The sequence below is a fragment of the Cetorhinus maximus genome, chromosome 24 (assembly GCF_964194155.1).
Source record: "Cetorhinus maximus chromosome 24, sCetMax3.hap1.1, whole genome shotgun sequence".
NCBI classification, from domain to species: Eukaryota; Metazoa; Chordata; class Chondrichthyes; order Lamniformes; family Cetorhinidae; genus Cetorhinus; species Cetorhinus maximus.
In genome coordinates this window covers 8499201-8512338 of record NC_135902.1, presented here as the reverse complement: position 1 = coordinate 8512338, position 13138 = coordinate 8499201, and the positions used below count along the sequence as shown (strand labels likewise).

The 13138-nt window shown below is 47.0% G+C and overlaps 1 protein-coding gene across 2 annotated transcripts in view; it reads left to right on the top strand.

Moving 5' to 3' along the window:
* Positions 1-13138, top strand: part of dnah9 (dynein, axonemal, heavy chain 9) — a 563627-nt gene that overhangs the window by 393414 nt on the left and 157075 nt on the right. For both annotated transcript variants that reach the window (XM_078570706.1, XM_078570707.1), the window contains 2 exons: positions 2454-2594; positions 2993-3163. In XM_078570706.1, the coding sequence (XP_078426832.1) occupies positions 2454-2594; positions 2993-3163 (312 nt within the window). The remainder of the gene's footprint in view (positions 1-2453; positions 2595-2992; positions 3164-13138) is intronic.

Sequence of the window (13138 nt, the reverse complement as noted above, 5' to 3'; positions counted from 1 at the left end):
CAGCTGATAAGATGCCACATCAAAGGTTATTGCGGAAAATAAAAGCTCATGGTGTAGGGGGTAACATATTGGCATAGACAGAAGGTTGGCTAGTTAACAGGAAATAGAGAGTGGGCATAATTGGGTCTTTTTCTGGTTGACAGATGTAGGTGTGCCACAGGGATCATTGTTGGGGTCTCAACTTTTTACAATTTATATAAATGACTTGGATGAAGGGACCAAAGGTGTGGTTGCTAAATTTGCTGATGGCACAAAGATAGCTAGGAAAGTAAGTCATAAATAAGTCATAAGGAAGCTACAAAGGGATATAGAGAGGTTAAGTGAGTTTGCAAAGACCTGGCAAGTGGAGTATAATGTGGGCAAATGTGAAATTGTTCATTTAGGCAGAAAGAATAAAAACGAAGCATATTATCTAAATGGTGAGAGATTGCAGAGCTCTGAGATGCAGAGGGATCCAGGGATCCTAGTGCATGAATCACAAAAAGCTAATTTTCAGGTACAGCAAATAATTAGGAAAGCCAGTAGAATGCTATTGATTATATAAAAGTAAGGAAGCTATGCTCCAGTTGTATAGGACACTGGTGATTCCGCATCCAGAGTACTGTGTACAGTATTGGCCTCCTTATTTAAGGAACAATGTAAATGCATTGGAAGCAGTTCAGAGAAGGTTTACTAGACTAATACCAGGGATGGTCAGGTTGTCTTGTGAGGAAAGGTTAAACAGGCTAGGCTTGTATCCGCTGGAGTTTGGAAGAGTAAGAGGCGACTTGATTAAAACATTTACGGTCCTAAGGGGTCTTGACAGGGTGGGTGTGGAGAGGATGTTTCCTCTTGTGGGAGAATTTAGAACTAGGGGTCACTGTTTAAGAATATGCAGTCACCCTTTTAAGACAGAGATGAGAAGAAATGTTTTCTCTCAGTGGGTCGTGAGTCTTTGGAACTCACTTCCTCAAAAGGCAGTTGAAGCAGAGTCTTTGTGAGTATTTTTAAGGCAGAGCTAAATGGATTCTTGCTAACCAAAGGGGTGAAAGGTTATTGAGGGTAGGCGGGAATGTGGAGTTGAGGTTACAATCACATCAGCCATGATCTCATTGAATGGTGGAACAGGCTTGAGGGGCCGAGTGGCCTACTCCTGCTCCTAATTCGCATGCTTGTATATGCAGTATGTGGGAACTCATGGACATCAGTGTGATCCACAACAAATACATCTGCAGTAAGGGTCTGCGGACCAAGGAGCTTCCACTCAGTGTCAATGAGCTGGAGGCCAAGCTGCAGAGCTGTGACGCGTCAGGGAGTGAGAAAGTTACCTGGGTACAATGTTCCAGAAGGCAGTCACACCTCTTACAATAGGGTCGGCTGATTTGGTCAGTGGTCAGGAATAGGGGTGTGTGACTGCAAGTGAGGCAGGTAAGGGGGTTGAGAAGGTAGAAGTGGAGGAGCCCCCGCCCTTGCAATTGTCCAACGGGTTCGAGGTTCTTACAGCTTGTATGGGCGAGAGCGGGGGTTGCAATGTGGATGAACGAACTGACCATGGCACCATGATAGAGGAAGCCATTCAAGTGGGGGGACTAAACATCTGTAGCGGTTATACATCCAGCATCACCTCCAGGGAAGAGTCAAAGAACTGCGGTGGGGAGGAGTGGGGTGGGGGGTGGTGTTGGGCACAAAGCGTGACCTTCTCGAGTCTCACTTCCATTGCTTTGCTTGCAGAACAGTCCTGATCCAATGCAGGATGCCGCCACTCTGATCCCTTCTCGGGATCCCTTTAAATCAAGGTCCCTTCATTGACAGATGCGGTTCATATCAGACCCCACACTCTGTGATTGGTCAGGAAACTCGAAGGTGGATCTGCTAATACTACGGCTGAGTTGATGAGCCAGGGCGAAGTCTACTGTCGCAATGATCAGCTTCTTGGCCCATATACAGCCCCACCCACTGCAAATAGGTCAATTCTAATAAAAGTCTGCCCTACCTTTCTGTAGGCACATATATACATATATATCACTTGTTTCATTGTGGCGGTGGTGTACTGGCATTGACACTGGGCTAGCACTCCACATACCCAGCGTAAAGTCCTGGGGACCTGGGTTCAAATCTCTCCACCAGCAGAAGGTGAAATTTGAATTCAATATATAAAAAAAAATCTGGAATTAAAAGTCTAATGATGACCATGAAATGATTGTTGTTAAAAAAAAAACCCATCTGGCTCACCAATGTCCTTTAGGGAAGGAAATCTGCCATCCTTACCTGGTCTGGCCTACATGTGACTCCAGACCCACAGCAATGTGGTTGACTCTGAAATGGCCTAGCAAACCACTCAGTTCTCAAGGGCAATTAGGGATGGGCAACAAATGCTGGCCCAGCCAGCGATGCCCACATCCCGTGAATGAATATCAAAAAAAAATGTAAAATCGCCCATTTCTTACCATTTGATGCTCTCCTTTTTATTACAGGTTAAAGAGGCCAAGGTAACGGAGATTAAGATTAATGAGGCGCGGGAACACTACCGACTTGCTGCAGGTCGAGCTTCTCTATTGTACTTCATAATGAACGACCTCAATAAAATCCACCCCATGTACCAATTCTCATTGAAGGTATGTCAGCACAAGCCCACCAGATGTTTCCCTGCACTCTCCGTTGGTCAATTCAGCAGATGAACTGCTTCAATAAACAGTGTAGATTTTTAAATGTGTCCCCATTGTTCTAAACTCTTTCGCATTATTGTATTGGAAACATAGGTCAGGTGTCAAATAATCTTACCAAGTGCATAATTCATTGTTTTAGAGAGTGATCAAGGAATTATTCCGAGGGGCTTTTACGCAATTTTATGTTTCAGAAATTAACTGCTTTTTGATATTAAATTGCCGTTGAGGAATAAAGAGCTAAATCTAATCTAGGCTTTGGCATGTTTATAGAATGAGGATTTTATTGCTGGTGATATAATGTTCAATAACATAATTTGCTAATAAATTCTGCTGCTGCTTTCTTTCAGGCTTTTAGCGTTGTGTTCCAAATGGCAGTGAAAAAGGCACCAGCTGATGAGGTCCTCAAGCAGAGAGTGGCCAATTTGATTGACAGCATCACATTTTCTGTGTTCCAATACACAACAAGAGGACTGTTTGAGTGCGATAAGCTGACCTATGCAGCTCAGGTTACTTTCCAGGTAAATAATTCTACAACTCTTCATTTAATCCACATTCATTTCAACACTCACCCTTACAAAGTGATGCCTGTAAATTAGAGCTTGGCTTCCCCAATGACACACTGGATCAATGCACCGCCTGGGGTTACCAGAATTCCTTTTCACTCAATGCTTGCTGATCTTAGCCTGGGTGCGACAATCAGCCTAGGCTATTGAGAGCAATCTCGAGCCACGGTTATTGCTTCTTATTGCTGTCCACTGACCCATACTGAAAAGAAGCATATTTGTGGGCGTTGGGTGAGGGCAGGAACTCAGGTGTCAAGGCCTCCACTGTTGAACAGCTTGCAACATGTCCCTGTGCTAGGACATGAAGAATACCCTGTGCAGAAAAATCCTCCGATGCCATTTATAACCTTATCACAGCAAGTCAGTGCCTTAAGGCAGAAAAGGATTATGTGTAACGAGAGAATCAGGAGTTTAGTTTAAGACTTTCTTATCCAAACTTTTGTGCTCTGCTTGGGATATTTCCTAGAGGAAGCACATGTAATTTGTCTTGTGAATCATTGCTGACAGTGTGATTACAGAGAAGAGCACATCTGTTCTGAATCATTGTTGAATAGTGTAATAGCCTATAATATAAAATTAAAATCAAAAATGGTGAATGATCACAGAATTTTGATCAGATAACCTGAAAATTATTATTGTAGGTCCTCCTTAGAATAATAATCACTCTCCTTGCAGCAGAGACTCTATAGAGTATCCTCATTTTTTCTAGCTTCTGTTTCTATTTCAGATTCCCAGCTATGCTATTTTTTCATTTTATCTCTTTTCATTCTACCGGCCTGTCCATGCCTAGCTTAGTGGAATGATCCCGTAGAACTTTGCACAAAATAAGATAAATCTTCCAAGACTCCATGCCTGCCAGGAATCGCAGTCTGCCAGAGTGTTGCTTGATAAATCAGCCATGGAGATCGCTGCTCCCAATTCAAAAGCTCTTAATGTTTTCTTTTTATTCATTCATGGGATGTGGGCGTCGCTGGCTAGGCCAGCATTTATTGCCCATCCCTAATTGCCCTTGGGAAGGTGGTGGTGAGCTGCCTTCTTGAGCCGCTGCAACCCAATGTGGTGTAGGTACACCCACAGTGCTGTTAGGGAGGGAGTTCCAGGATTTTGACCCAGCGACAGTGAAGGAACGGCGATATATTTCCAAGTCAGGATGGTGTGTGGCTTGGAGGGGAACTTCCAGGTGGTGTTGTTGATCTAAACTATTGGGAAATCATGAGTGTTGTAAATCGGGCTTGGAATCTCGGAGAACTTACTGCACTACATTCAAACCAAATGCACTTTACGGCCAATGGAGGACATTCTCAGGCGTAGTCCCTTTGGTGATCTGGGAAGCACCAACAGCCATTTGAGCACAGCAAGCTCCCAAAAAGACAAACGTGATAATGACCAGATAATGTGTTTTTGTGATGTTGGAATGAGGGATAATAATTGGCCAGGACTCCAGGTAGAATCCCCCTGCCCTTTTTAAAAAATACGACCATGGGATCTTTTATTTCCACCTTAGAGAGAAGACGTGGCTTCATCTTAATGTCTCATCCGAAAGATTTCTTGTCTTCGTTTTCTGATCTACAAGTTGATTTTATATTCAGTTTCTGAACTTGCCTGTCTGTTTTTCTGGTTTTCATTTTGCTGTGCAAAAGACACCTCAGTGAAGAATAAACAAACCTTTCAGATTAAAATAACACAACTTCTGAATGGTGAAAACTGAGTAGCAGAAGCAAACAAATGTTCCTCTATCGTGGCTGGTAAAAACTTGGCATTTTTGGTTTTTCCATGGTATATGATGGTCATATTTACCCAATAAAGCATTTGGAAAGTCCAGAATCTTTGTGCTGTGGAAGCAAGTTATACAGCATTAGTCATTAGCCCTGCAGTTCTGTTTGTGTGCTGGAGATCACCCATCTCTACACGGAGACAGCCCGAGGTGATGTAAAGCATCACTTTTTTTTTAAGATTACGGAAGGAATTGTCCCAGACATCGGCACAATCCGAAATTGGGCATGTGACCCGCCGACGGCAGCCGTGGCTTTTTCTGCTGTATCAAGCGCTATTTTAAAAAAAAATTGGGAGGCACGGGATTTACATCGGATCGCTGGTCTCTGATCCCTCTGCCCCACTGTGATCTCAGGCCTTCAGTAAACCGGGCACCATATTTAAAGGCCGCCCCTGCACAGAGCTGGCCCTCTCCAAGGGATAAGAAGCTGCTGGGATCTGATGGCTGCCAAAGAGAGGAAACATGCTGCACCCAGATTTAGCGAGGCTTCCCTTGAGCACCTACTGGATATAGTGGAGGTGTGCCATGATATCCTCTACCCTGCTCTGGGCAAATTACCTCATCCAAGGTGACAAATTCAGCATGGGAGGTGGTGGCAGCAGGTGGTCAGTGCCAATGCCCTCCAAAAGAGAACAGCCTGCCAGTTTTATAAGAGGTTGAATGATCTCCTCCCTTCTGCCGGGTTAAGTACTCTTCTCATCATTCTCAACTCACACACTCACACACCCATCACACATCCTCAGGGATCTCACTCATTGCCAGCTCAAGGAACATCACCATTCACTCTCTCACACACTCTTACGTCCACCCTGTGGATTGGGCCCTCATCCTGTCCAAGGCACCACTCAGCACCCACACACGCCAGGCATCCTTGTCATCTGGTCTGGCAGGCATCCTGCTTACACTCTCTCCATCTGTCTTCATGCAGGACAAGCTGGCACAGGACAAAAGGCAGAGGTCGCAGACTGGTGGAGGAGTGCCCTACATCAAGGTCCTTGCAGACTTTGAAAATAGAGCCATCCAGCTGCCTGACCACAATGTGGACCGTTCCTGTGCTGACGGTGAGGTTGGCGGTGCTCAACCAAGTGAGGATCCAGCAGTGCAACATCCATCAGACAGCCATGCTGTGAGTCAGTTCCCCTGTTCCGCAGTCCCCTGCCATGCACTAATTATCTCTCCTTGCTTTCACAGGCACATCTGGGAAGCAGCTGAGGGGCTCCACAAGCCAGGTCCTCAACTCAAGCCCCCAAGACATCTCGGAGGAGAAATCCGCAGAAACCGAAATCACTCCCCCACACCCTCCACCAGCACAGAGACACACACCTCGGTGGGACCTATTTCTAGAATAGCCTCGGGGTCACAATCTGGTGAGCACATCGCACTTTCTGATCCACAGCAGGCAGAGACAGGAACTTCCCAGGTGTCCAACACTTGGAGCTCGGAGGACAGCAGGAGGCCAAAAATCTGCTTAGCTAGAGCCAGATGTTGAGCCTCTGGACTCAGTCATACCTCAGTTGCTGCAGCTGCAAAGACAAGCTCAGGAACATCAGGAAGGGATGTCTGCTGCACTCCTCAGATTGCAAGGCATGATGGAGGAGTCCGTCTGCCTTCAGTCTGAGGTGATAGCACCTGCATGTCAATGCACCAAGGTCAACACTGGTAGAATGGTGGTCACCATGGAGACCTTGATCCAGGAGATCAGTCCTGCACTGCTGCAGGAGTTGCACTCCATCACTGAGGCACTTGCTGGCATCCACCAGTGTCAACATGATGGGGGGGCATCTCGCACTCACTCCCGCTTTCCCTTCCTGTCAAGGAATCAGCCAGGGGCTATCGGGCACCCGTAGGGAGGAGGATCAGCAGGTGCACACTCCGGGGCCATCCACCCAGGTGACTCCGGGAGTGTCCGGCCCATCCGAATCCCCTCTTCCTGTGACCTCAGCAGCTCCAGCTCCACAGGTCAAGGAGGTGGTGGCAGGGTTAGAAAGGTCAATAAAATCTAGTTGCATAATGTGGGCACGGATATCAATCACTTGTACTTAATGTTTACCATTGTAAATAAACTCCCAAGAATGTCTCCTTGTTTATGGCTTCTTGTTATGATGAGCAGTGTTTGTGTCAATCAGATTTGAAACCTTGCTCCCCGTACAAAACAAAGGCTAATGTCGCAGTCCAGAGCCTCTTCCCTGTGCAGAGTATAACCTTTTGAGCACAGTGATTGTTCAGCTTCAAAGTCACTCTCCAGATTAGTGATGTGTGCACCTCCATACGGCTTGTAATTGCTACAAGAATCTCATACCCAAGGGTCACTGGGTTCTGTGATATTCTCTGTGTGCCTTCCCATCACAGCACCATTCCTGACAGGTGAAGGTGTGATGCTGAACGGAGGAGATGCTGAAGCCTGCCAGAGGATCAAGTTGCCTTAAAGTTCATGTGCCTGCTGTATCTCAGCAGCACCTCCATGATATGAGCCTTTTCACAGAGCACACGTGTGCTGCCCTCAGCCAGACAGGTGTCAGACATTCCCAGATGCAATGTGAAGATCTCAGGACTGTCCTCACTGCATCTCCTCATCATCCTCCTGGAATCTGACAGCAACGAGGGCCTCACCACCCCCTGCTTCATCTGGCCAGTGCAATGGCCTCGTCACCTGCACCCTCACCTTCCAGGACCTCATCATCCTCATTCCCTTCGACTTCCTCTTCATCGGAGGAGACATGCAACTCTTGCATCTCCTCATCATCCAGGTCGTCCCCCACCATTGTATCGCCAGGTTGTGCAACGCGCAGCAAGCCACTATGATGTGCAACACCCACTGGGGAGTGTACTGCAGTGTTCCGCCAGACCTGCCCAGGCACCAGAGTCTCATTTTCAGAATGTTAATGGTGTGCTCAACCAAACTCTGGGTTGTGGCATAAGCCTCACTGCACCTTCCACACCAGGGGTCTGAGGCCACCACATGGGCGTCATCAGCCAAGTCCTTTGTAAAAATAGGAAAGAGGTGAAATATAAGGTAGTTTGGGGAGGGGGGGGTGATGGGACAGGTAGAGCTGGATAGAGGGCCAGTGATAGGTGGAGATTGCCAAAAGATGTCTTAGACAAAAGGACAAAGAGGTGTTGAACGTGGTGATATTATCTAAGGAATGTGCTAATTAAGGGTAGAAAGCAGGACAAGCAAGGTACAGATAGCCCTAGTGGGGGTGGGGTGGGGTGAAGGGAAGGGATTGAAAGGTAGAGATAAAACAATGGATGGAAATACATTTAAAAATAATGGAAATAGGTGGGAAAAGAAAAATCTATATAAATTATTGGAAAAAAAAGGGGATCGGAAAGGGGGTGGGGATGGAGGAGAGAGTTCATGATCTAAAATTGTTGAACTCAATATTCAGTCCGGAAAGCTGTAATGTGCCTAGTCGGAAGATGAGGTGCTGTTCCTCCAGTTTGCGTTGAGCTTCACTGGAACAATGCAGCAGGCCAAGGACGGACATGTGGGCATGAGAGCAGGGTGGAGTGTTGAAATGGCAAGCGACAGGGAGGTCTGGGTCATGCTTGCGGACAGACCGAAGGTGTTCTGCAAAGTGGTCACCCAGTCTGCATTTGGTCTCCCCAATGTAGAGGAAACCGCATTGGGGGCAACGAATGCAGTAGACTAAATTGAGGGAAGTGCAAGTGAAATGCTGCTTCACTTGAAAGGAGTGTTTGGGCCCTTGGACGGTGAGAAGAGGAGAAGTAAAGGGGCAGGTGTTGCATCTTCTGCGGTTGCATGGGAAGGTGCCGTGGGAGGGGGTTGAAGTGTAGGGGGTGATGAAGGAGTGGACCAGGGAGTCCCAGAGGGATCGATCCCTGCGGAATGCCGCCAGGGGGGTGAAGGGAAGATGTGTTTGGTGGTGGCATCATGCTGGAGTTGGCGGAAATGGCGGAGGATGATCTTTTGAATGCGGAGGCTGGTGGGGTGATAAGTGAGGACAAGGGGGACCATATCATGGTTCTGGGAGTGAGAGGAAGGTGTGAGGGTGGATGCGCGGGAGATGGACCGGACACGGTTGAGGGCCCTGTCAAGCACTGTGGATGGAAAACCTCGGTTAAGGAAGAAGGAAGACATGTCGGAGGAACTGTTTTTGAAAGTGGCATCATCAGAACAGATGCGATGGAGGCGAAGGAACTGAGAGAATGGGATGGAGTCCTTACAGGAAGCGGGGTGTGAGGAGCTGTAGTCGAGGTAGCTGTGGGAGTCGGTAGGCTTGTAATGGATATTGGTGGACAGTCTATCACCAGAAATTGAGACAGAGAGGTCAAGGAAGGGAAGGGAAGTGTCAGAGATGGACCATGTGAAGACCTGTATCCTGTGTTGTCTCTGGAAGATGTCAGGGATCTGAGATCTACTGAGGATGTACGAGTCGTGGATGCTTCTGGGGTATCTGGCATGTGCCTACGTGATCCATTTGTTATCGTCATAGACCAGCTGAACATTGAGAGCCATAGCGGTTCACATACTGGACTGCTTGTTGCCAGGGAGATTTAAGCGCCACGTGAGTGCAGTCGATGGCACCCCGCACCTGTGGGAATCTGGAAATCTCACCAATTCCCAGCGCTCTTGCCCCCTGGCTCCCTTGATCGCTGCCGAAATGAACAAAGTTGTGTGCCTTGGCAAAAAGAGCGTCCGCGACCTCCTGGATACATTGTGAGTGGACGCTTGTAAGATCCCACAAATGTCCCCAGTGGACCCCTGGAAGGAGCCACTGCAGAAGAAATTGAGAGCGGCGGTAACTTTAACTCCCACTGGCAATGGACACTCTACGAATCTGAATGATGCCAGATCCTGCAGAAGGTGGCATATATGTGTGACCAGTTCTCTTGACATGCGCAGGCGTCGTTCATCTGCAGGTAGCACATGCGCCTTCTGTAAACCCTGGGTCTCGCAATGCACCTACGAACGACAGCTCTGTGGGGTTCATCCTCCGCGTGCAGAGGAGGCCGTGCCACCCCTTAGTCTTCAGGGATCTGTTCCTCCCTTTGGCGAGCCAGGCGCCTCCATCACTACCTTCTCCTTCTTCTCTCCAGCCTTTAAACAATGAGAGAGACAGCAAGGTCACCGGGCTCCATGTCCCTGATGGTCTCCCCACTGCAGTATCAAAGATAGAGATGCAACAGTCAGCAATTGTCTCCTAAAGACCACTTTTGGTCAGGCCATCACATGCGGCTGCTTCTCAGGCCGCTTAATGCCTGGCAGAGAGTCCAGGCCACCGCATGGATGCCCAGTGTTTAGTGTGCATGATGGTTCACCATGCCAACACCCAGCACCGCCCCACACCACATGAGCGAACCTCAGGCACTCCACTCCCTCCTGAACTCTCATTTCAACACATTGTCCTAACCTGCACTCCAAAGCTTCACAGTTTGCTTAGACCATGAGGGTGACTTTTCAATGTCTACTGAAACATAATGCAAGGGACTCGGAGTGCAGCCCTCCATCAGTGTTCGATGGCCACCTTTCCCAAGAGGAGCCTTAAGCTTGACAATTTCCCCAATGGCTCTGCAGCACCATAGCCCTCATTTGAAGTGTGCGCATGAAGGGTTAACAGTAGAGGAGCAATCATTGGCAATGTCAGGAATTGGTGCTGCTTGGGTGGTGTAAAGAAAGTATCCTTTTTTCCAATATTACTGTGGGATACTGTGAAGCAGGTTTGTGGGGGCTGTGTGTATGCTGGGTGTGTGCGACTAATTTAGTAATACTGAAGACAGTCAGACTGCAAGGTTTAAATCATCAAAGAGTTATGTGTAAAAGCAGGCATTTTGAAGTGGAAATGGATAAGCTAAGATGGAATACAAGTAGATACAACATGAATAAGAATTTGCATTAGGAGATGAATGAAGAGTTGAATTTTTAGTTACTGAATTTCAAAAAGAGAGTAAAAAGGAAGTTTTACAACTGGCAAAGATCATAAATAAATAAAGCAACATTAATGAGTTTATTTTTCCCGAAAGTGATGGCCATAAAGACAACATGAAAGGTTTTTGATTCTGGGAAAGGTAACTTTCAAATGACAGTTAAGAACAATGGGTTTAAAGTTGAAAGGAGAGAAATGTATTTAAGGAAAGATTGAATGCTGCCTGAGGTGTGTGGCCATATGTTCTTGAAGAGAGTGCTGTGCGAGCACAGTCTTGTGAAAGAAGCAGCTTCTAGCCACCCCATAGAAGTATCTGGTTGGTCCAGAAAGCAAGTTTTGTTACAAGCCTAGGATTTCCATTGTCGAGTGAGAGGGAGAGAGAAGCTTGTGAAATATCTCCCTTATAGCAGCAGTGGGTGTCTTGCAGCAATAATACTGAATGTTTTATAGATTAAGAATCTATAGGAACTGTTACTTGGAAAAGGGTGTTTATTTGTGAGTCTAGCTAGGTAGAAATCTTTTGGGAAATGTTATAAAACTAAATTTAACTGTGCAACTTTAATCTTTTGTGTTTGTTTTCTTTTGTTAATAAATGTTTTAATTTACTATTTAAAACCTCCAAAAGTGGTAGTGGAATCTTTACTTGTGACTTCAATGCACATTTCTTCTCATAATAAAAATGCAAATTGCACAATCATTGTAATAGCTTAGTCAAGTTACCCTTTGAGATTTGGTCAGCCCGGCAATTACCACCTGCCATATCATAATAGTGGGCGCAATTGCTTGACTAGCCTGACTCTAAGCATGTCTATTGAGCTCAAGCTAAATGCTCTCAGCTGCAGAAGAGTGCTCACCTTCGACATGCTTTGTCATTTGCTTGGCCATTTTCGTCCCCCCAATCCCACCCCACCCCCAGCATGTGTTTGAATTCAAACTTCAGCCTGTGCTGCCATGAGCCCCCCACTTTGACCTTAAGGCAAGCCCTTAACCCAACATTCCCGTCTCCTTGGCACTGCCGCCCTTGCCTCAAGCCTCCCTTCTCCCCCTTCCCCCCCCTTGCACTGTCGTCCTTGCCCGAGTACTACAAGCCAGCCACGAAGAAGCTGCTGTGGATACTTCCCTGTGACTGCCCCACCCCCGAATCTGCAGAGCCACTTCCTTGCATTGGGATCATCGCAAGCGCTGCGCAAAGTGGTGTGCGCTCACCTCCAAGTACCCCTCGATGTTCAGGTCGGCAGGTGCATGCCTCTTAAAGGACGTTGTAAATCACGCGGTGGTAAAATCATGCTGAGGTGGGCTTTAAGGTTGAAGTGTCGGTGGGGGGGAGGGGTGATTCCGGCGTGTGGCCACAATAATAAGATGCAAATACATTCCAAATAAGTTCCCGACATTCGGCGGTGAGAAACGCGGCTTGCCATTGACGGGGGCAATCGCTTCCTGGATTCACGTCGCCAGGAAACGGGCCTTGGGCCTTCTTGCGAGGTTCTCCGATCTCGCCGCCGAACACGCCCATCACGCCCGGGATACAGAAAACCCTGGTCTCCTGGATTCTTTTAAATAAAACAACTCTGAAGGTATTGGTGCTAAAAGCAGAGCATTCTATAAATGCCGCGTCCACACCATGGCTGGAAATGCCGATGCTTGCGCGATCCGGTACCACATGCCCTGCACCAACTTCATTGAAGCTCCTTACAAACATGTCTTTTGTAAACATAAGCTTGAATCAATGATGACAGCCTGAAATATTCAGTGTCTTTACTCTAACGCCGGCACAAAAACATTATTGTACCCATATTGGATTTGCCTGAATACCATTTCAGTTTCTGAAAAGTCATTGAACTCAAAATGTTTCATGTTGTTCTGCTTTAGTGTCTTTCCTTGTAAACATCAAGTAAAGCTTAACAGTGCAGAAAGGAATATACTAGTCCCATGGAGCACACAACATGAAGCTGAATGCCTGCAGTTTGCGCTGCTTCAGTTGCTGTAAAATGTAACTTTCATGTGACCCAATCAGGTCCTGGTATATCATGAGCTTTTTTCTATAAACCATTGCTAAGTTCGAAGTAAGTATTCATGAATCCTAACCCAAATTCCTTTCCAGTTATACTTTCCCAGACCAAGGCAAAGGAGTGGGTGATTGCTAGAGGCTAATGGGGGGTGGGGGAGATGGGGTGGGGTGGATGAGGTTTAGGTAAATTGGCTTCTGCCAATGTCTTACAATAACTGACTGTTTGGAAGTATTTCAGAGTGATCTTGGGAGACACTAGA